Source organism: Engystomops pustulosus, chromosome 7 (assembly GCF_040894005.1).
Source record: "Engystomops pustulosus chromosome 7, aEngPut4.maternal, whole genome shotgun sequence".
Classification (NCBI taxonomy): domain Eukaryota; kingdom Metazoa; phylum Chordata; class Amphibia; order Anura; family Leptodactylidae; genus Engystomops; species Engystomops pustulosus.
Window position 1 is genome coordinate 37,110,954 of NC_092417.1, and position 23,335 is coordinate 37,134,288.

Here is a 23,335-nt window from a genome sequence, read left to right on the forward strand (position 1 = left end):
CTAAGCATTTGCATCACAATATAATTGTGTGTTATAACTTACTATTGCATCCTGACAAAATCCTGGGGTAGTCACAGGGGCTGGGCTTTGGTTTGCATGCATTTCAAAAAACAACATGTGACTTGTCTGAGCTGCAGGCTGCCTCCATCTTTGGGCTCCTGTACAGCTTGTCCCTCCCCCACTGATGTCATCTCACCAGGCTGTGACCTCTGAGAAGGAGCAGGAGGTGGAGCTGTACAGGAGCACAAAGGTGGGGACTAAGCTCTGAGGATGGAGTAACACAGACAAGACACATGTTGTTTTTTGAAATGCATCCAAACCAAAGTCCAGCCCCTGTGACTACCCCAGGATTTTGTCAGGGTGCAAGGACTTCTTTCCTTGTCACTGTGTTCTGTCTGCGAAATCTAACCATTGCATGACCCTGGATTCATAGATACAACTGAGTTAGGTCTGTGAATTTAGGCCAGCACATGGTCCGGTATTCACAGATGGACCACAGTCGTGTACCTCTGGCCTAAGAGTGCTGCGGGGGGAGCAAGGATTAAGTGGAAAAATGGATTCAATTTGTGGGTCTATTGTGCACAAACACAGTGTCTCACCACCCCGCGAGTGATCTAAGCTGCTCATTTCCAATGTAGAAGAGAGTGGTCACCAGTACTGACGGGCTGGGTGTCCACCCGGCAGAAGTTAGTGTAGACTTTCCCTGTTTGTGGCTCATTTGTGTACACATGAAGGCTAAGAGGGGCGGCAAGGTGGCTCAGTCTTTAGCACTAAAGCCTTAAAGTGATGGGGACCTGGGTTCAAGTCCCATGGTCAACATCTGCAAAGGGTTTGTATGTTCTCTCCATGTTTGCGTGGGTTTCCTCCGGGTCCTCCGGTTTCCTCCCACACTCCAAAAGAAACATACTGGTAGGTTGATTAGATTGTGAGCCCCATTGGGGACAGGGACCGATTTGGCAAACTCTATGTGGTGCTATGTAATCTGTGTGAACTGTATAAATAAAGGAATTATTATTATTATTATGATTCTTATTTTTTTATTTTAAGGCATCTGGTGCCTACACACTGACTGCCTCTACCTGCATATCACATTATCTAACATCGAGCATATAGCCGGAAATACACATATTATAGCTGATTCATAGGATGTATTTCCAGTTGTAATCTTTATTAAGAGCACTGCTGTGTACATGGCTGTGACATCTTATAACTCCTCTACAAGACTACAGCAGTAGATGGGATTCTCACTGCTCTGAGCTGTTTCCATTGCCTTTCAGAAATGAGGCTTTGGAATACTGTGTGCAAGTGTCAGAATGACAAATATGTGCTGGAAACTGACAGAAGTGACTGATGTGATGAGAAGAGCCAAGTTTCAACCAAAATAGTATAAGAGCGCGACTAGATGATATCTACAGGGTGTATTTCCAGGGAGAACAGAAAATATGCTGAAGCAGTACGGCAGAAGAAATATGCTGCAGAAGAATCAGCTGTGTGTGAATAAGCTCCTCAAAATCCTACCCACACCTCTTATATTGTATTGTGTTTTTATTTAAAGCTAAATCTTTCCTTTTCTGTTTCATATTTTTATTATTAAAGGGATCGGCCACTTATACAATTAATAGGGGAGTAAAAGACTTGTATAGAGTCATCCATATTTTACTTGGTGGCTTAGTGGTTAGCATTACAGCCTTGCAGCGCTGGGGACCTGGATTCAACTCCCAGGGTCCACACCTGCAAAGAGTTTCTATGTTCTCTCCGTGTTTGTGTGGGTTTCCTCCGGGTCCTCTGGTTTCCTCCCACACTCCAAAACATACTGGTAGGTTGATTATATTGTAAGCCCCATTGGGGACAGGGACTGATCTGACAAGCTCTGTGCAGAACTCTGTAATTTGTAGGCGCTATATAAATAAAAGAATTATAATTATTAGGTAGATTTCTGATGGTGGATTTCTTTTCTTATATCTTATGTATACATATATCAACATTAATATTTTTCTATTATTTCCAAATTCTTGATAATCGGAGGTTGCCTGATCCCCAGACTTCTATTTTGCAATTTTATATTTCCGCACATAAGAAGATGCATATTGGATTTATGCTATTCATGAGGAGACAGGATTTAAGTAAATATCCTTAACCTTAGGGATTTCCTGCTTTATTTTCTGACATAGTTGAAATGTTATCCCTGGGTACTGATATTGGGGGCAATGGCTGTAGGGGGCAGTGTGTGTTTACAATTGTACCAAATACATTCCCAGATCTCTGTGAAGAATACATACATATATTCAGATACACAAAATACTGAAGGTTACCATGGTCTACGTCAGATTGTTAAAATGGTTACTATATTTTACTATGATCCATTCAATTCAATAACCTCAAATGTGTTGAATATAACACATTCACCAAATTCTTCAGATTATACAATAGGACAAACCACAGACAGATTCCCCTAGCCAAAGGATAGAAGGAGAAGTGTCAGTGCTGTATCCTCAGAGAACAGGGGTCTGAATCCTACATTTCCTAGAAGACTCTGCTAAAGCTACTACTTAGTTCTTATTCACACAAAGGCGATTCCGATGTACTTCCGTTAAAAACTGATCCGTTTTGTTTCTTTTTAACATCAATTTTGATTCCGCATCCACTTTTCTTCATTTTTTATGGTGTCCTGTTGTTTTTTTTTTTACAACAGCAAAACAAACCTATATCGACATTACTGATGCATGACAGATCTGACCACTCAGATTGTAGCCACTTATTTATACAGATCTTGGCTCCACTCCTTTCCTTATGAACTAACATGTTATATTTATGTAAATGAAGGAGAAGCTCTGTCGACACTTCCCCCTCCTGATGACATTGTCGCTCTCGACCAAAATCTCGCAGTCGCAGTGAGTTCAGTGAGGCAACACAAAGCTGGGGAGCAAGAGCACAGGATAGAAGGGCTGCAGGGGTTGTCAATTATCCAGGGAAGTCATAGCTCCGTAGGACTCTGGTGACGCCCCCTGAAGCACTTCAGCATTAACATAAATAATTATTTTATAATGAAAGGATAAGAGCAAAGATTTATATAACTATATGGCTATGCTCTTGGTGGTCAGATCTACCATGCAACTGCAGCAGTCAACAAAGGTGAGATTAGACAATAAATTTCCTTATGCATAAGAACATCTGATTTCCTCGCTTCAGTGAAACAAAATCTGACTGCTTAACAGTTTAGACTTTTATTGTCATCCATGATACGGAAACAGGATAGGACTGGTTCTTAAATCTCATAGTCGGAGACAGGCAGGAGGTCAGGACGGGCAGCACAGGATCGGAGTCAGAGACGTAGCAACAGGTCAAGGCAGGCGGCAAACGAGCAAAGTCAAAACGGAACCGGGGTCACAAAGGGAATTCACAGAAACAGCACAATGCATAAACTCAGCTTTCTCTAGTGCTCTAGGCACACAGATCCGGCAGGGTGTGATTTAAATAGCCTTATGGGAAAATAGCCAGCGCCAATTAATGGTTAATTGGCCCTTTAAATTTCCTGAGGCCAGCGAGCACACGCACAGAGCAAGGCTGGGACTCGGGAGCGGGGACAGGTATGTGGCGCTGGTGCTGTGCCTGTGGGAGCGAGGGGCACGAGTGAGCCCACGATCTGCGATATGGGTCGCGGGACCACCCATGACACCCGTGAAAATAATTAAGAGAATCAGGGTAAAAATATGAGGAAAACAACATAAAATTAAATTGTTGACTTATTCAGTTTGCGCAGCAACATGGCACCATGGGATATGATATTATGAGCAGGAAGTGATTTCCTTCAACTTACAGTAGGTGACAAGCGGATTGGTTCAGGTTCCTGTTTTACCCGAGCTAGGCAGATTTTTGAGCAAAAGTTTGGTTCAGGTAACCGAACCTAAACATGAAACAGCCACCGGTAAAACCTGCGATTGATGCTGGCACTGATCCATAGTGTTAACCCTTCAAATGCTGACTTCAAATTCTATGAGGGTACAATAATGCTAATGAAAATTTCATCTTTTAAAGAGTTTAAACATCACACATACTGAATATGGGTGTCACAGATGAAGGTCAGCTCAAACGCCGAACACAAACTTCTAGCAGAAGTCCAGGTTCGGGTCTTCGAAACCACATTGTTCAGCACGGACCTGCACATTACAGTTCGGGTCAAACTTTTATCTATATTCCAGTCATGTAGTACTACATTTCTCCTGTAGTGGACACCGTAGGGTAAATGAATGACTGATTGTGGTGGCTCTGAGGGTACTTTCACACAAGTGTGTGCCCGTGCGGCAATAGGTGCGGAGTGACAACATGTGATCACCGCACGATGACCGGGTGCCATAGACATCAATGGGGACCGATATGCAGCCCCATTACTTTCGTGTGAATGAGCCCTGAGACTGAGCTGTATTTATTAAAGTAGTACCCCTCAATATAAGACCCACTGTATTATTTTACCAGATGGTTTTACCAGATGGTTAGAGTTTTTGCTTTATCTGTGTTGGCAGGCTGAATCATACTTTGTTTCCTTGGTGATGTCACTTCAATTATTAGAGGACATATTAACATTAGTGAAAAGCATCACAAATATCAAAGCTCAAGAAATCATCAATGCACAATGTTCACTATGTCTTGCCGCACTCTCCAGCAGACAAATTCTGATCAGATGTCCCCCATTACTAGAAATATGTATAAACTCTGGATATGTTACACAGACTGCATAATGTGGCGTTCACAGGTTCACCGCTTAGGACCATTTAAATGCAAAGTATTTAAAGAGTTAATGCTGCCACAGATCGCAGGAGTTAACTGCGCGGGGGTGTAGGTGTATCTGGGGTGGAGCTGAAGTTCGGGGTAAGATCCGTGGAACCTGAACCAGAAAATTTTGGTTCAAATCCGAACCCCGCTTCACCAATTAGTAAGGAGCAGGACCCGTTATCTGGATTGTTGGGGGCCATTCTCATGCTCATTGGGAGTTCTAGCAGTCAGACCCCCATCAATCAGCCTGTTATCTCATATCTTATGAATAAGGGATGACCCCTATTAGCCTGCTCAAGGTTATAATAATAATTTTTATTTATATTGCGCCATCCTGTTCCGCTGCACTTTACAAATCATAGGGGACATGATAGAAAAATAATATAACATTATTGAGTACATACAGTCATATGGAACAATAGGAGGGAGGGTCCTGCTCACAAGAGCTTATAGACAATGAGGATGAGGGGGTGACACAAGAGCTTACAGTCTATGAGGATGAGGGGGTGACACAAGAGCTTACAGTCTATGAGGATGAGGGGGTGACACAAGAGCTTACAGTCTATGAGGATGAGGGGGTGACACAAGAGCTTACAGTCTATGAGGGGTTACACAAGAGCTTACAGTCTATGAGGGGTGACACAAAAGCTTACAGTCTATGAGGATGAGGGGTGACACAAAAGCTTACAGTCTATGAGGATGAGGGGGTGACAAGAGCTTACAGTCTATGAGGATGAGGGGGTGACACAAGAGCTTACAGTCTATGAGGATGAGGGGGTGACACAAGAGCTTACAGTCTATGAGGATGAGGGGGTGACACAAGAGCTTACAGTCTATGAGGATGAGGGGGTGACACAAGAGCTTACAGTCTATGAGGGGTTACACAAGAGCTTACAGTCTATGAGGGGTGACACAAAAGCTTACAGTCTATGAGGATGAGGGGTGACACAAAAGCTTACAGTCTATGAGGATGAGGGGGTGACAAGAGCTTACAGTCTATGAGGATGAGGGGGTGACACAAGAGCTTACAGTCTATGAGGATGAGGGGGTGACACAAGAGCTTACAGTCTATGAGGATGAGGGGGGACACAAGAGCTTACAGTCTATGAGGATGAGGGGGTGACACAAGACCTTACAGTCTATGAGGATGAGGGGGTGACACAAGAGCTTACAGTCTATGAGGATGAGGAGGTGACACAAGACCTTACAGTCTATGAGGATGAGGGGGTGACACAAGAGTTTACAGTCTATGAGGATGAGGGGGTGACACAAGAGCTTACAGTCTATGAGGATGGGGGGTGACACAAGAGCTTACAGTCTTTGAGGATGAGGGGGTGACACAAGAGCTTACAGTCTATGAGGATGAGGGGGTGACACAAGAGCTTACAGTCTATGAGGATGAGGGGGTGACACAAGAGCTTACAGTCTATGAGGATGAGGGGGTGAGAAGAGCTTACAGTCTATGAGGATGAGGGGGTGACACAAGAGCTTACAGTCTATGAGGATGAGGGGGTGAGAAGAGCTTACAGTCTATGAAGCTTGTATAATGGTCCAGCCATTCTTTATAAGGGAACAGAATAAAATAATTTAATAAATAAAAATGCTTGAACCAGTCATCAGCCGCCATCTTATATATGAAGTTCAAAGTAAATGGGATTGCAGAGAAGCCTTGAGCTTGGTATCTGTTAGATAACAGTTGGGAAGAGGACATGGGACGGGTTAGTAAAGAGAGACTTGAAGTTTCATGCAGCTAGGGAATATGATCGGCCTGCCTAAAGACATGGATTGTAAGAGCACGTTTGAAAGTTTGGAGGCTAGGTATTAGTCTGATAGTGAGAGGTTCGAGTTAAGATATACATTAATCTAAGATCACTGGCAGACAGAAGAGCACGGGTTGGGCGATAGACAGAGATGAGAGCGGAGAGTTAGGAAGGTGCAGCATTATGCAGAGTTATTATTTTAAAGGAGACGGGCAACCAGTGAAGTGACTGGCACAAACTGGAGGCATCTATGTAGCATTAAGAATACATTGGACAAGAAAGAGTTTAGTGAGTGGAAGACCTATTAGTAGGGAGTTACAGTAGTTGAGCAAGAGTGAGTCAGAACAACCATTTGCAATTTAGAGGTTTCAATTGTAAGAAATGGGCAGATTTTAGAGATGTTTCTGAGATGCATGCGGCAAGAATGTGCAAGTGATTTAATATGCGGTGCAATGGCGAGGTTGGCATCCAGTACAAAGACAGCGGGCAAGCTTCCTTGATGCTATAGTGATCCCACAGACCAAGATGGAGAGGTCAGGATTTGGTTGATTCGAAGATGGTGGAAAGAGGACATGATGTTAGAAACGGCAGAGAGACAATCACTAGTGGAATTGTACCACAACGAAAGCTTGCCTAATCAAGACCTAGGCAAAAAATATTTTGGCAAAGTAATTGTATTTGTCACTGCTATGTTGTACTTACCCTAACTTGGTAGGATAACACTGGTAGGCAGTTTCTGCTGTAATATATTCTGGTGTCCCAATCTTTCTATAATTACACATTTACAAATGCAACTTATTCAGATTGAAGGTGATAATATATGCTGCTGTGTCACAGGATAGTGTTACTCACTGAGGGAAGTAACATTTTGCTAATATTCATTAACACTTCCCTTTCCTTCCTAACTATTGAAAGATCATATGAAGTGGTGGATCCTCATTGACTCTTTTAATCGAAAATTGCTGTAAAGTAAAATGTAAAAAAAAGTAGAAACCAAAGAATGGAAAGAAAGATTAGTCGTAGAGCGCATTCACATGTTAGGGGAAAATCATGATTGCGTCTGTATCCAAAAATGACTTTTTGCGCAAAAAAATTTTCTAAAATGCCTTCTGACACATTAGTGATTTTTCTAGACCATTTTTCCGACAAAGATGGTGTGGCCAATCAAACGGGAACGTGGTTTTGGAGAAAGGGGGCGTCATCAAATGGAAAGTAGCTTGGGTGCCAAAGAATCACAGCGGTTGTGGCTAAAAAATCACAGAAGTTGGCGCATCAGCTAAAAACAGGTCTTAAAGTAGAACTCAACAGTCCGGATTTCAGGCAAAGCAAGTAAAGAGATTCAAATGTGTGTAAACCTGAAATCGATGGGGATAAACTCCTCCCAAAATTACTGCAGTGTATGAACATGGCTTTAGGGTAATCATAAGCATACGTTTCTACCCCCTCTTCTGCACCCATTACTTCCCCATCTTATCCTAATACACCAAATTGCATATAAAACTTTAATACTATCATGAACCCTGGCCCACAAATATAATGTGGCCTCCCCAACGGTCGTTAGACAGTACCAATACCAATCTTACTACATAGACCATTCTTGAATGTCCCAGCCAGAGCCCGGACCTAAACCCATATGAGCATCTCTAGAGAGATTGAAAATGTCTTCCACCAATGTTCACCATCCAACCTGAGGGAACTGGAGAGGATCTGCAAGGAAGAGGCAGAGGATCCCCAAATCCAGGGGTGAAAAACTTGTTGCATCTTCCGAAGAAGACTCCTGGCTGCACCAGCTATTCTTCTACCTGCTGTTAATTTTTTCCAGTCTCAACTTTTTTGCATATCCTGCAACACAAATATGTGGTTCCTCACTTTATCATAATTTCTCCCACATTCTCACAAACTTAATTATATTCTCTTGCACCCCTCGAGATCACTATTATCCCCCACAGTAGCTAAAGTAGAAACAGTGCCCCCACTTTAGACAATATACTCTATAATTTTCTCACAGAAGCCAAAATGGAAAAAAAGAACAATGGAGCCAATATACAAACAATGTCACCACAGTAGCCATTATAGTAACAATGCTCTCTCTATTTGCCAATATAGATACAGCCCCCCCCCCCCCACACACACACTGTAGCCAATACAGACACATTTTCCCCTAGTAGCCAGTGTAGAATACTTTGTTTTACAAAACTGTGGTAGCAGGATCAATTTTTTTTTACGGTATGGTTTGTTTCGGATCTGGTATGCGCTCCAAAGATGTAACTAGAATAAATAAGGTGATCAATGGAGCAAGTGGTATAATTGGAAATAAAATGGAACATATACAGAGTGTGGTGGAAGGTAGAGTTCGGGCCAAATTTAAGGCAATTCAAAACAACCAGACTAACCTGCTGTACAAATTGCTGATGGCTCGGAAAAGCCGGTTTAGTGGGCATTTTATTCAGATGCAAATACATACAGAACATTATAGGAAATCTTTTATATAACTTGCAATTGCTTTGTATAATAAGGAGCTTGCGGGGCCTTGCTAATTTGCTAACGAGGTACCTACTGCTGTGGGTTTGTTACTGTTGATGAACTGTATTGTATGTATTGTTATGTCTTTGTATTTATCTGTTGATTTTATATGTCCACTGAAATGACAAGAATTTCCTCTTTGAGGATCAAAAAAGTTTTATCTATTTATCTAAATCTTCAAAAAATGGGCAGCACTTCAAGTTGTGAAAAAATTGCAGTCCTTTTATTCCATAGTGAGTAACAACAGCAGTTGTTGTTACTCACTATGAAATAAAAGGACTGCAAATTTTTCACAACTTGGAGTGCTGCCCATTTTTTTTGAAGATTTTCATTGAAGGACCTGAGGCCCGGTCTTTGGCCGCCTGCACCCACTTGCAATTTATTTGGATATTGCCGCTGGATCTCACTGTATCTATCTATCTATCTATCTATCTATCTATCTATCTATCTATCTATCTATCTATCTATCTTTCTATAGTAACAATGCCCCTAATCTAAAAATGAAATACAAAAATAGTTACATTGCCCCAACAGTAGCCAATATAGTAACAATAGTTCCACCACAGCAGCCCATAATAAGATTGCCACGACAGTACCAAAGCCCCATAGTACCCATAGCCCAAGTGCCACCATAGACGTCCATAGCCACAGTGCCTCTAGAAGCATATAGTAACAGGGGCCCCACAGTAGCCCATAATTACAGGGCAATCTCTAACAGCCAATAGTCACAATGACCCTCTGTGGTTATAGTTACAGGGCTTCACAGTAATTACAAAAAAATAATAAACCCCTTCACTGCTGACGTCTCCATACCGGTTCTGTATGACCTTACTGTGTCTGCCTGTACAGGTTTACAGGTCAAAGGCCTGTGAAGCAGGGGTCCAGCAGTGAGACAGATTATGCTTTCCGTGACCAGGTGCATAGACGTCTACGGGAACCGTGATCCGGCGCAAATTGTGCCTTCCGTTTGTGTGCATGAGGCCTTAGTATGGCTTTTACTTATTGACAAAAAGCTGAAAAAAAGATTACAACACATAAGCGTCAACTAAAGACACCTGCTGTAAAGATCAGGCAAAGCATCTCACAGGAGGAAGCTCTGAGTTGGATGGTGTCTTTATGTTCCAGACTACTTTCAGCTATTGACGACAAAGTATTTTGTATCCAGGTTTTAAAATATCCCACACAATTAAGAACATGACATTTAATACTCAAATAGTCTCTAATTAATTATCTTAAAAAAATAAATGTAATACTTAGAAGATCATACTGTGACCATTCCGGGTACAAACTATCACACCACTGATTGCCCTGAACTGTATGTCCACATTAAGACAAGAACACTATTAGGTTATAAATAGGGATTATTAATTCACACAAGATACACATTCCATGTACCCACAGCAGATTACCACCATTTTTGTGCATGTTAGTCCAAAAACTTGTTGACTATATCACCTTTGAACATTAAGGCAGATTACATTATCTAAAACACAACTTGGTTTTGTCCTGAAATATTTCTTGTTCTGGGTTATAGAAGTTTAACTACAAAGGATAGGATGCATAGGATAGGGCCTAACTTGCTGATCGGTGGGAGCTCAGTGATGGGAGCCGGGCGAGAATGGGCATCCGATGTACCCCAGTCGCAACCCTTTTAGCACCATTGGCAATCTCCATTAGCCCCATAGAGATGAAAGGGGCAGCCCGACCACGCGTGACCGGCTGCTCCAATCTCCTCGGTACAAGCGATGCAACGGGGGTACATCGGACCCCATCAGACCCCTGTTTAAGAGATCTGTGAGGGTCCCATCTATGACACCCCCGCCGACTATCAATTTAGGCCCTATCCTTGCGGTGCTCAGCAATTTCCATCAGCTCCATAGAGATTAATGGAGCAGAATGGTCATGCGCGAGTGCCAAGGGGTCAGACGGAGGTACATCGGACCCCTCGTTTTTGTGATCTGTGGGGGTCTCATCACTGAGACCCCCACTGATCAGCAAGTTAGGCCCTATCCTGTGGAAAACCCCTTTAAAGGACACCTGTCATCAGGTCTCTGTCACTAGTCCTGTCACCACTACCTGTTGGAGCAGCTCACAAGGATCCATCCCTCCATCTAGTCAATTCATACATTAATCATTGTAAAATCATCTTTTCTTTATTATGTAAATGAGGCTGGTCACATGGTCAGAGGCAGTGATGTCACCCCTGTTAGCCGTCCCCTCCCCTTTCCTCCCCCTGCTCATGTCTGTGTGTAATGTATAGTAAAGCATTGCTAGTGTCTGTGCTTTATCTGCTGACATGCTGTCTCTCCTAATACACATGTGAGAGACATCAGCTACACAAGTACCTGACCTGTTCTGCTATAACATGGCTGCCTGGAGCTGTTGTACCTTTCCTATACACACACAGGCTGCAGGGGCCGCCAGCCCCAGGTGACACATGGAGGAGCCATTACACAATTATACCTCACACCGTTATACAGGCTGTCAGTCATGTGTATAGGAGTATCTCATACACACAGGCTGCAGGGGGCATGGCCACCAGCACCAGGAAGCACATGGAGGAGACATTACACCATTATACAGGCTATCAGTCAAGCACTGGGGGTGTGGCTGTGCCTCTCACTCATGAATAAGCTGGACAGCTTGAATATGCTAATGACTCATTGGACATTTTACAGGTCATATGCATACAGCTTTAGGACCTCTTTGCTTAGGTTTACAGGCATGTAGAGGGACAATGAAGGGATAGAGGCAATGCTCTCTAATGGCAGTTTATGAAAATATATTTAGTTTAGGGGGGTTATTTTGTTATTTTTCTTTTAGGAAAAACACCTAACATCAACTTAACTAACTTCCCCCTATTGCATAATGAAAACCCCTGTGTCCTGAGATTGCCAGGAGAGCACAGTCCTTCCAATTCTTCTCCAGGGAACATAATGGCCAACCACTTTCCCAGTACTCTAAAGGTCTAGGGGCCCGGACGCACACTACATGAGTACAATTCAACACAAACTTTCTAGGAGCATAGGGCTCAGGTTCCGGAAAAAGTGGGGGCACTTATTTAAGAACATGTGTTCCACTTTACTCTCACTGTCGGGGGAATTTTTAAAATACAGAAATAGTAAAATATTATTCTCATTTTTACAGAGTACATTGAGTTGGAGGATATACTGCATATAGAGCAGAGCGCATTAGTATCATACTGCTGGTTAGTATATTCATATAGGTTCTCAGAAAGACATTTAAGATAACAAACTGCTTCTAGCCTGGCCAGATCACTCTTATGTTTACTCTTACGTCTACTTGAAATCAAGTATGTCCTTACTTCTCTATTTGGACTGTAAACCTGTGTACTGCTCTGTGCCAAATCTCAACTTCAGTTTCGCTTCACACTTTGGTCTCTATTTTCCTGCTCCACGGTTGATTTAAATATGAAAGAAAATATATATAAGGAGTTATCCGTAACCTTCATGGGGCTAGTAGCAAAGTAAGCTTTGGTCCTGAAAATACAAAAAAGTGTGTTATACACCAAACAGTATTACCGTATTTTTCGGACTATAAGTTGCACCGAAGTATAAGGCGCACCATCAATAAATGCCTGCTAAAACATCTAGTTTCATATATAAGGCGCACCGTATTATAAGGCGCACCTTATTATAAGGATGAATGACCAGCAGGTGGCAGACCTGTGCACTGTTCAAGGCAGCTGTTGTCTGTAAGTACTGTTCATATATAAGGCGCACTGGACTATAAGGCGTACCTTTGAATTCTGAGAAAATCAAAGGATTTTTTGTGTGCCTTATAGTCCGAAAAATATGGTACTACCACTAAAGGGATTGGCCACTTATACCAAAGCTTAAGGTATAAGCTTTGTTAATAAGACCCTGAGAGTGTCACCCATATTATACTTACTTTGTTAAAATTTAGCTTTTTCTGCCATTAGCCGCAGGTCACAGGTGACCCCAGGCAGTAGGATACAGGGCTTTCTATATCCAACCACTGTTATGGGAGTGATACACTAATGACTGCACGGCCCCCTCCATCCACCAGGACTTGTTGTAGTGTTTGGTATAGGTGGCCGATACCTTAATGACTATGGCCACTTAGTGGGGCACATGTATCATAAACAAATTTACAATTTACAGGTTGCAGTAAAATCCCAAACATCAATGTGTTTCAAGCAGAAACGTGTTGAAATTTGGGATTAGCCCTTGCAGTGGGTTGGACCGCGCTTGAGTGGAAACAATCAATCAGGAGGATGGTGAGCCGGAACATAACTTCATTCACATGTATCATAAGTCAGGCTTAGTCCATCCGTTTTTTTCAGACTTTTCTAAGCTTTTCTGCTGGTCAGATGGATCTTAGTGGTTTTTCATTTTTGATACATGTGGCATTTGCTCAACACAAAACAAAAGTTGCAAAACGTCTCCAATAGATGCTCAATAGCTCATTTCTACGCCTGGTCAGGGGCAGCCATAGATTTGCTCCAAAACTTTCACATCTGGCATCAGGAAACACTGCAAAAAACTAAAGAACTGAGAACTTTGAAGGGAGACTGTCTGAGGTGCAAAAAAACCCCTCATAAATGAGCACAAGTACCATGAAAAGTCTCAAATTAAAAAAAAAGGGAAGCCAAAAGTTTGATAGTTTGATACATGTGTCCCCCTGAGTCATCACAGTCATCACATTAAAGCAGGAAAGACAACAATGTGATGATTTTATATGTAGCAGATAAGTTTCTGAAACCTTTGCGATTGGGTCATTTGTCTGAATGGGTCTCATAGAAAAAACATTTTTACAAAAACAATCCTATTCAGACAAATAGAATGGATTATTAATCAGTAACATTTCTATGACAGATATGCCACATGTGACTCCATAATATCCAATGGGGGTCATTTACTAAGGGCCCGATTCACGTTTTCCCGACGTGTTACCCGAATATTTCCGATTTGCGCCGATTGTACCTGAATTGCCCCGGGATTTTGGCGCACGCGATCAGATTGTGGCGCATCGGCGCTGGCATGCACGCGACGGAAATCGGGGGGCGTGGCCGAACGAAAACTCGACGGATTCGGAAAAACCGCCGCATTTAAGAAAAAAAATGTGTCGCGAAAATTACACTTACCTTCACCAGGTATAGGCCGGTGAATTTCAGGGCATTCCAGCACGCCTCCGGGGAACTTCAGCGCAGCAGCGCCACCTGGTGGACGGCGGAGGAACTACCTTAGTGAATCCCGGCCGGACCCGAATCCAGCGCAGAGAACGCGCCGCTGGATCGCGAACGGACCGGGTAAGTAAATCTGCCCCATTGTGTCCACTAAAATGCAATGGTTACTTGGTATTTTTATGCAATTATATAATACAATGGGGGCACATTTACTAAGGGTCCGCTGAGTGCATTTCTGTCGGGTTTCCCAACTATTTCCGATGTGCGGTGCATTTAACAGTGTTTTTTGGCGATTGGTTTTAGGCACAATCACGCCGACTTTCACGCGACACAAATCGGGGGCGTGGCCGTCGGACAACCCCACTGATTCGGACTAAGCGTGGGATTTACAATTCAAATTGTGTCGCAAGACATGCACTCATATACACCGGGAAGAAGAAGGTGAACTCTGCCGGACCTCAGCGGGGAAGCGACACATGCAAGATATTGGGCGCACGATCTTGGTGAATCGCGCTGGACTTCATCCTCGTCAGACAATGCACCTCGGGGATCGTGACAGGACCGTGTAAGTAAATGTAAGTAAATTTTTTTTGCTAACTAGTACATGACCTTTCTTGTGTGAAGCAAGTGATAATTTCTGATGGAACCATTTAATATTCCGTGCCATGTACCGGGGAGCTGAAAAATTCCAAATGCGGTAGAACAAAGCGCGGTTGCACCATTTTCTTACAGGCTTTGTTTTCACAACCTAAAAAAAATCTACCATCATCCATTCCAAAGTGCTTCGGAAGTCTTTTCAACAGCAGTATTTCTAAGGGTTAAATAAGGAAATCGTTTTAGACTTTAAAGGGGTTTTCCCACAAAGACAACTCAGGCCCTATCCACAGGATAGGGCTTAACTTGCTGATCAGTGCTGAGACCCCCACAGATTTCAAAAAAGAGGGGTCCGACTGACCCTCGCCGCTCATCAGACTAATTGAGCATAAGGCCGCGCATGACCGGTCTGCTCCATTAATCTCTTTGGAGCTGACGGAGATCGGCGCTCAACAATTTCCGTCAGCTTCATAGAGATATATGGAGCAGAACGGTCATGCGCAACTGTCTGCTCCATTAGTCTGAGGAGCGGCGAAGGGTCTAACTTGTCTTCGTGGGAAAACCCCTTTAAATGTGATTTCTGATTTACATTTTTCAATGTAATTTTCCTTTTCCTACATTTGTTCTGTCCCACAAGCGACATGAGCATAAGATTACTTGATTGCTTGAATGAATACCTTGCAAATCTTCTATATTAAAGTGTATTATATCAATATACTCCGCGCACCACATGTTGTGCTTTTCATAATGTTTTTCTATTTAAATAATACAGCCACAGCTTTCAATTAACACCATAATATTACATATGGTGCCCAAATTACAGTGACAATTTCTGAGATAATAGCTCCCTGCCAGCCTGATATTATATACTATACAATCAATTATTATTTATTTTAGGGGCTGTGTTCACATACTTTATGCTGCCTCAGCATCTATACATTTTCACCACTTTTCAAAAATGTCATGTTTTTTTGCATGAAAAATGACATGTGGTGTGAATTTTAAAATTTGCTACATTTCAATTCTTTGGGCAGGTGTTAGTAGTGGGTGTCCTCTTTTAGACTCCTTACTCTTTAGATGTCCACGCAAGCATCATGTGATGTGCATTGTCCGGTCTAGATGGATGTACTAAAATACACAACCAAATCTGCATAATTTTCTCTTGATGTTCACTTTTCATACTTTTTTGCCTACTTGAGTATTTTATGACAATATTAAAGTTGAGGATTCTTCTCTCTTTTGCGGACCCCTATGGCAGACTTGAGTAATGCACGTCACCTAATGCTTGCATGGACATCTTTACTATTATGAGGCATCTAATACATCTCCAAGTTTTCTTGGGAGTGAGGGCACTGCTCGCAAGAGCTTACAGTCTATGAGGATGAGGGGATGACACAAGAGCTTACAGTCTATGAGGAGGAGGGGATGACACAAGAGCTTACAGTCTATGAGGAGGAGGGGATGACACAAGAGCTTACAGTCTATGAGGATGAGGGGGTGACACAAGAGCTTACAGTCTATGAGGATGAGAGGGTGACACAAGAGCTTACAGTCTATGAGGATGAGGGGGTGACACAAGAGCTTCCAGTCTATGAGGATAAGGGGGTGACACGAGCTTGCAGTCTATGAGGATGAGGGGCTGACACAAGAGCTTACAGTCTATGAGGATGAGGGGGTGACACAAGAGCTTACATTCTATGAGGATGAGGGGGTGACACAAGAGCTTACAGTCTATGAGGATGAGGGGTGACACAAGAGCTTACAGTCTATGAGGATAAGGGGGTGACACGAGCTTACAGTCTATGAGGATGAGAGGGTGACACAAGAGCTTACAGTCTATGAGGATGAGGGGGTGACACAAGAGCTTACAGTCTATGAGGATGAGGGGGTGACACAAGAGCTTACAGTCTATGAGGATGAGGGGGTGACACAAGAGCTTACAGTCTATGAGAATGAGGGGGTGACACAAGAGCTTACAGTCTATGAGGATGAGGGGGTCACACAAGAGCTTACAGTCTGTAAGGATGAGGGGGTGACACAAGAGCTTACAGTCTATGAGGATAAGGGGGTGATACAAGAGCTTACAGTCTATGAGGATGAGGGGGTGACACAAGAGCTTACAGTCTATGAGGATGAGGGGGTGACACAAGAGGTATAAGAGCTAGTGTAATGGTCCAGCCATTCTTTATAGGGAAACACAGTTTCAAGTCAAATTTCTGAATGAGAAAACCAGACATGAGAAGCAATAAGACTGCCTCAGAGTTTTGTGGATCGACAGATGGCTTACACACAGGTATGTGGAAACTACGGCTGAGTGCTGAGAACCTGATTGTGTTTGTTAGGTTCAGTTCACACTTGTTTTTGGCAGCTTTCGTTATGGCTGTCTGTTATTTATTGCAGAAAAATAGTGCAGGAGCCAGCTTAGTTTTTTCTACATAAAACAAAAGCTACTACTCTGTTCATAGAATCCAAAGGGGAACAGAAGATGGAAGAAAGACAAAATGTATTTTTAAACTGCGAACTCTTTAAAAGAGAGTTTTGCATTAGTATTTTAAGCCCTGAGCCTAAATGAGCAAGCCATTTTGGGCATATATCCTTTGTCACATGCCAACAGTGATAACATTTTAATTTTCTGTCAATGTAGCCATATTAGGGTTCGGGTTTTTTTTTTTTGAGTAAAATTGTGAACTATCTTTATTTGGTAACAATATGGGACTTTTGCATGAAATCATATGACAACTCAACTCAAAGGAGAAGCCTAATGGATTTACATGGCAAATGCTGAGGTCTCCATTTGTGAATACAGGCGGTCCCCTACTTAAGAACACTCGACTTACATACGACCCCTAGTTACAAACGGACCTCTGGATATTGGTAATTTATTGTACTTTAGTCCTAGGCTACAATAATCAGCTGTAACAGTTATCACAGGTGTCTGTAATGAAGCTTTAGTGTTACTCCCGGTTCTTATAACAATCCAACATTTTTAAAATCCAATTGTCACAGAGACCAAAAAAGTTCTGGCTGTGATTACAATGATAAAATATACAGTTCCGACTTACATACAAATTCAACTTAAGAACAAACCTACAGACCCTATCTTGTATGTAACCCGGGGACTGCCTGTATAATAAAAATGGGAACCCCCAATCTTGGTAAGCCTTTAGATGGAGCGGTCAGCAGGGTTACACATCTCTTTCCAATGCGATCTGTTAGAGATGTGCCAAACTGTCATGAGACAGTCGAGTAACTACAATACCCAGCACAAGCGGTCTAATGTATTATTAGTATGGGCCAATGTAAAAGCATAGCAGCCCCCATGGACAGGGGAGGGCTATAGCTTGTGACAAGATCCTTGCACCAGGATTGTGAGCCTAATATACCAAGAAGATATACTGTAACCTGTTAGTATATCAGTCACATCATGCGCCGGGGGTATATAATGAATCGTCATTTTCTATGCCCTGGGTACATAAGGGAAGCTCTTTGTTTTAATGGGACCCGAGTTACAGTTCCCTTGGTTTATTTGTTGGGAATCTCATGGTTGATTCCTCATCGATCCAATATTGATTACATATACTTTTTCTTAATTGCAAACTGAGCTGCAGTTCCCTTGGTTTATTTGTTGGGGTTCTTATCGATCCAATATTTATGACTTATCCTATATGACAACACCGTGACGGCCCCATTATATTGCAGCAATAATATTGGATTTATTGGATTATGTCCAATAAATTAAGATTATGTTTTATCTTTAGTAAAAATATACACGGAGAACATTATAAACAAAAGGATTTTACTGAATTCTATAACATTTTCTGATGACTCAACGCAACCAATAAATTCTCGTGTGAGTTACGGCGAATTATCATTGTCAGATGCCAAGTATGAGTTACTATTACAATTATGTCTGATAAGTTTCCCTAGTAATTCACTCAATCATCCAAGCATTTCACTTCGCTGTGTCCGGCCCGGCTACATCTATGTCTCTTCTTGGATGGCTCTGCTATCATGTAACAATGTGTGAGACTAGACTATATGTAGGGTTACAGAAAAATGCAGCGGCAAAGATTTTATCGCTTGATACGCAACTGATTGATTTTTGTCCTAAGCTCAGCAGCCTGTATACCCTGTAGTCCTAGTAGGCTGTCATAGATCTCATTAAGAAAGGAGCTAGCCATGGCCAGAGCTTTGCATTTCGATGTGACCCGCATTCATAATACAGCATATATATCGTAACAGCCAACCCAATGGGAGAGCAGTAATAAAAATATTACAGCATATCGCAGTGCATCACAGCTCTGCAGAGCGGAACGTAATGATTTCACAGACCGACGCTACAGAAGGTTTGCAACTTGCAAACATGTTCTCTCCGAGTCTGGGCAAAACTGTAACTGCAGAGGGGTTATTAGCAATGTGATGTTGTCTATGTGTGTGTTTTTTGGAATAAAGATGAGTAACGCAATCTAATAGTAATGGGAAAAGGTGAAGTATTTGCCCGGTTCCCTTCGTAGCAATGCACCGGTTTTGCAAAATCCATGGAAAACATCACCTTGAGCGGGAATCATGCATATGCATGTATAGATAAATGTATAGCGGAGTATTTACATGCATGCAAATTGACCCCTGCTTATATATAGGCAGCCTGTGATATATGATCAGTGTGGTGATGTCTGGGAGTGTGTGATTGTGCTGCTGGCAGTGAGGGGGTTGACAGTCTGCAGTGCAGTAGAGTTAGTACACGGTAGCTCTGCTGCTCCCTATATGGCTGTGGATTAGCTGTATGCTAATATTGCTAGGAGAAGAGCTGCACAGCACGCTGAGCCGTCAGTGGAGGCTAGCATAGTCTTAGCAGAGCTGACTCCTCAAGAGCCATGGCTGAAGGGGGCGAAGTGGAGGATGAGATTCAATTCCTCCGCACTGTGAGTACCATTTCTATTGTACGGTGTAGGATTTTGCAGCCAGCAGCCATTGTATTGGCTATCTGTGTATATACCCAATACATAGCCGTAATCCCTGGCAATGTGTCTATCCTTCAGACTTGTCATACGTTACCCACAGACTTCTATGCGAGACAGAAGTCTGAACCATGGACGGACTGAAGACGCTAGCACTGTAGAGTGTAAGCTCTGGTGGACAGAGACCGCTCTCCTGTTGTTTGATTGATGTTTGGTTTTCTATAGTCGTTATTTAGTCGGTTTCTTAATTCTGTAAATACAGTTATTATTATTATTATTGTTATTGTTGTTGTCGTTCATGCTGTTTTATAGCAGTGCATGCCAATGTGCTCTCCTCCAGAAAGACAGAAAACTATTGGATATAACCCAATCTGTGCAGCACCCCCTGAACTTTGTTCCTTGCCTATATGATATGTGCATAGGTGAGCAGCTACTACCCCGGTGTCTGTGGGGCTTTGCTCTTGTATTATTATTTTGCATTACCGCAGTTGCATATGTAGCAGGTGCAGCTCTACCGGTCTCACATAGTTTGGAAGTAGATGAGGGAACCCTGTCTAATAATATCTAATATCCACTCCGCACAAGGCGCATGACCTTTCCTCAAGACTCCGAGGAATCTTTTTTTTTTTTTTTTCTTCTTCTTCTTCTTCTTGCTGGGAAAGAAATGTGAATTAGAGGTTAAAGCTGCGGAGATGCGTTTGTTAATTATCGCTCAGGATAACGAGTCTGGGCGGTCAAATATTTGCCGTAAAAGGAGGAAAATTCAGACATCATTGGCCATTTCTGCAGAGCTGAGAGGAGATGTGTTGTCTGCGGCTCTGCAGAGAGCTGCTTCCCTTCCCTACAAAGCACACACACACATCATGTCACTGGACGGCATTGTTAGAGATAATGTCCTTAACCCCTAAGAGCACTGGGGCTGCCAATCCTGCATTGTCAGGTGTGCAAAGGGCTCTTAAAGCCACACTTAGCCCAAAGTGTATCTAATCACCATTCGTTGGGTAGATATAGGCAATCTATTGTTGTTTGCAACCTGCCGTCTCAAGCTGGGGAGAGGCGGACTATATTGTTCTTCAATGGGATTGCAGACAGGAAGTGTATGTATGTTCCCTCGAATGCATATCACTATATATAAGGGAACTGTTTTCAGGATATTGTATAACTTCTAAGCTTATGTCATCTTGCTGCATACTGTCCCTTTAAATCCCACTTTTTCTATATGACCCATCCCTTTTAATGAAGTATGTATGATACGAACAGAATTCATATGTGAGCACATGGGTCTAGTTAGCCCAGATTCTGTCTGTCACCATCTATCATAGCCAGCTGTGTTTATTCTAGAACCACAAATCCATCCTAAACTGACTTGTAAGCTTTGGGGTTTAGATGTGATACTTAGAGGATATTTGCTTAACAACCCCATAAATTCTTGTACGCGGTCCGCCTGAATAGTTTTTAATGTCATTTATTAGCTGCTGTCAATATTGGATCAAGCAGACCAGCCATGTAAAATATAGAGGGGATAGTGCCATGTCTTAGGACTGTCCATGGAGAATGCACATAGTTACAGACAGCACACAACACTTACTACGACTTACAGCTTTACATTCATTTTGCAGCAGCGTTAGCAAATAATTAGGATAAATTACCAATTACATATTTTATTAGTAACCGCTACAAATGTTGGGCTGAGGATCTTTGGGCCTACCTTCTATTAGCATCTAGGAAATGGACCCAAGTAGTCTTCAAACTGTAATATCTTTTGGAGCCATATATTGTGCCAGAGCTTGGGCCCACCAGAGGATCCCATGGTTCTGGTGGGCCAAACAACCTTTGACCACTGTTGTCTATATGCAGGTTTTACGTTCTTCAATTAGCAATTATTGTTCTATTTTCCTTCACTTTTAACAGGGAATCTGTTTTTAACAACATATAGAGCCACATATAGAAACATTCCCAAGTGGGAAAACCACTGTTTAAATTATTCCCATTTTAGGGTTTCATTATCCATGGTAGAGCTATGTAGCCCCAAGCCTTTCTGTGTAACTGCATGACCTCACATTAAAGTGGGGTCAGTGTATGACCCCTATTCTGCTTCTAGAGTAGGATATCTTCCAAATATGTCCCGCAGACTGTTATGGAGGCCATTGTATTTAGAACAGTAGACACCGCACAGTGGAGTGGTGGTGCTCAATGTGGGATTCTCAATCCAATCCGTATCCAACATGGCAGAATGTTCTTTCTCTTATTTTATTTTAGTGAACATTTCACATAGTATAGCCTTCACTATAATATAAAAGTAAAGAGGAAGTTTAAGTAACAGATCAAAAATTATGACGTTTCGCTCATCCGGACCTTTGTCAAGTTAGATCTGGCTTTTAGAGGTTAGGGGGAAGGTCTTGGTGGATTGTCACTAAATGAAGAATTTGTGGGCTTCAGTATTTTCTAAAAGGTCTCTGATTATGGTGCATCTCTGGCTCCTAGTTTCACAAGCAAAACTTTGTTTGGTCCCAGAAAATAACACCAATGAACATGGTTAGGCAGGCCATATACAGTACATTAGTCAGACAAAACCTTCACTTTTGAGGTGATCTGCTGACGTTTCTGTGGGTCAGCGATCTGTTGATGATCTTAGAAGTTTCAATGATGGTGTCCTATTCCCCTCTCCTTATAATAACCATGCATACTTTCTTTATGGGCTAGTCTGGAAACATAAATCAGCCAGACAAGTGCTTGACTCGCACTATGTAAAGGTAGATTACATTAGGACATTTTGTGTGATATTTTGAATTTCTAAATGTTTTTGACATGATTACAGATATCCATTAACAATACCAATAATTAGAGTTAATACATTTTTTTCAATACTGGCCTGTAATACACTATTACAATACATTATTAGAGATGAGTAAATCTATTCCTCGTTTCATAGAACGAATATTCAAATTTTTCCTGTGTCAAATCAAAGCTTATTTTTACTGATTTGCTGCAGACAAACCCCCTCTAGCCCTCTAAGACACTGATTTTCTTTTTTATAAAAAGGTCTCATTTTGTTAATTTCCTACAAATTTTTCATTTCGGTTTTAGTTAGGATTTGTATGTTTAGTGTTAGCGTTTGGGTTATTGTTAGGTCTAGGATTAGGTTTTTTGTTATGATTGGTGTCAGGGTATTAAGGTAAGCAGTAGGGTTATTGGTATGGTTAGTGCTAGGGTTAACATTAGGGTTATTGGTATGGTTAGTGCTAGGGTTAGCATTGCGGTTATTGGTATGGTTAGTGCTAGGGGTAGCATTAGGGTTATTGCTATGGTTAGTGTTAATGTTAGCAGTAGGGTTAATGGTATGGTTAGTGCTAGGGTTAACATTAGGGTTATTGGTATGGTTAGTGCTAGGGTTAGCATTAGGGTTATTGGTATGGTTAGTGCTAGGGTTAGCATTAGGGTTATTGGTATGGTTAGTGCTAGGGTTAGCATTAGGGTTATTGGTATTGTTAGTGCTAGGGTTAGCATTAGGGTTATAGGTATGGTTAGTGCTAGGGTTAGCATTAGGGTTATTGGTATGG

General features: G+C 42.1%; 1 protein-coding gene across 15 annotated transcripts in view; it reads left to right on the forward strand.

The window, feature by feature from the left end:
- Nucleotides 1-23,335, forward strand: part of RYR3 (ryanodine receptor 3) — a 434,191-nt gene that overhangs the window by 58,735 nt on the left and 352,121 nt on the right. Inside the window, exon 1 of one of the 15 annotated variants that reach the window (XM_072115456.1) lies at nucleotides 19,556-19,739. The exons of the other annotated variants lie outside the window; for them this stretch is intronic. Coding sequence (XP_071971557.1) covers nucleotides 19,692-19,739 — 48 coding nt within the window. The 5' untranslated portion in view covers nucleotides 19,556-19,691. Of the gene's footprint in view, nucleotides 1-19,555; nucleotides 19,740-23,335 lie in introns of those variants that run through there. 15 annotated transcript variants of the gene reach the window in all.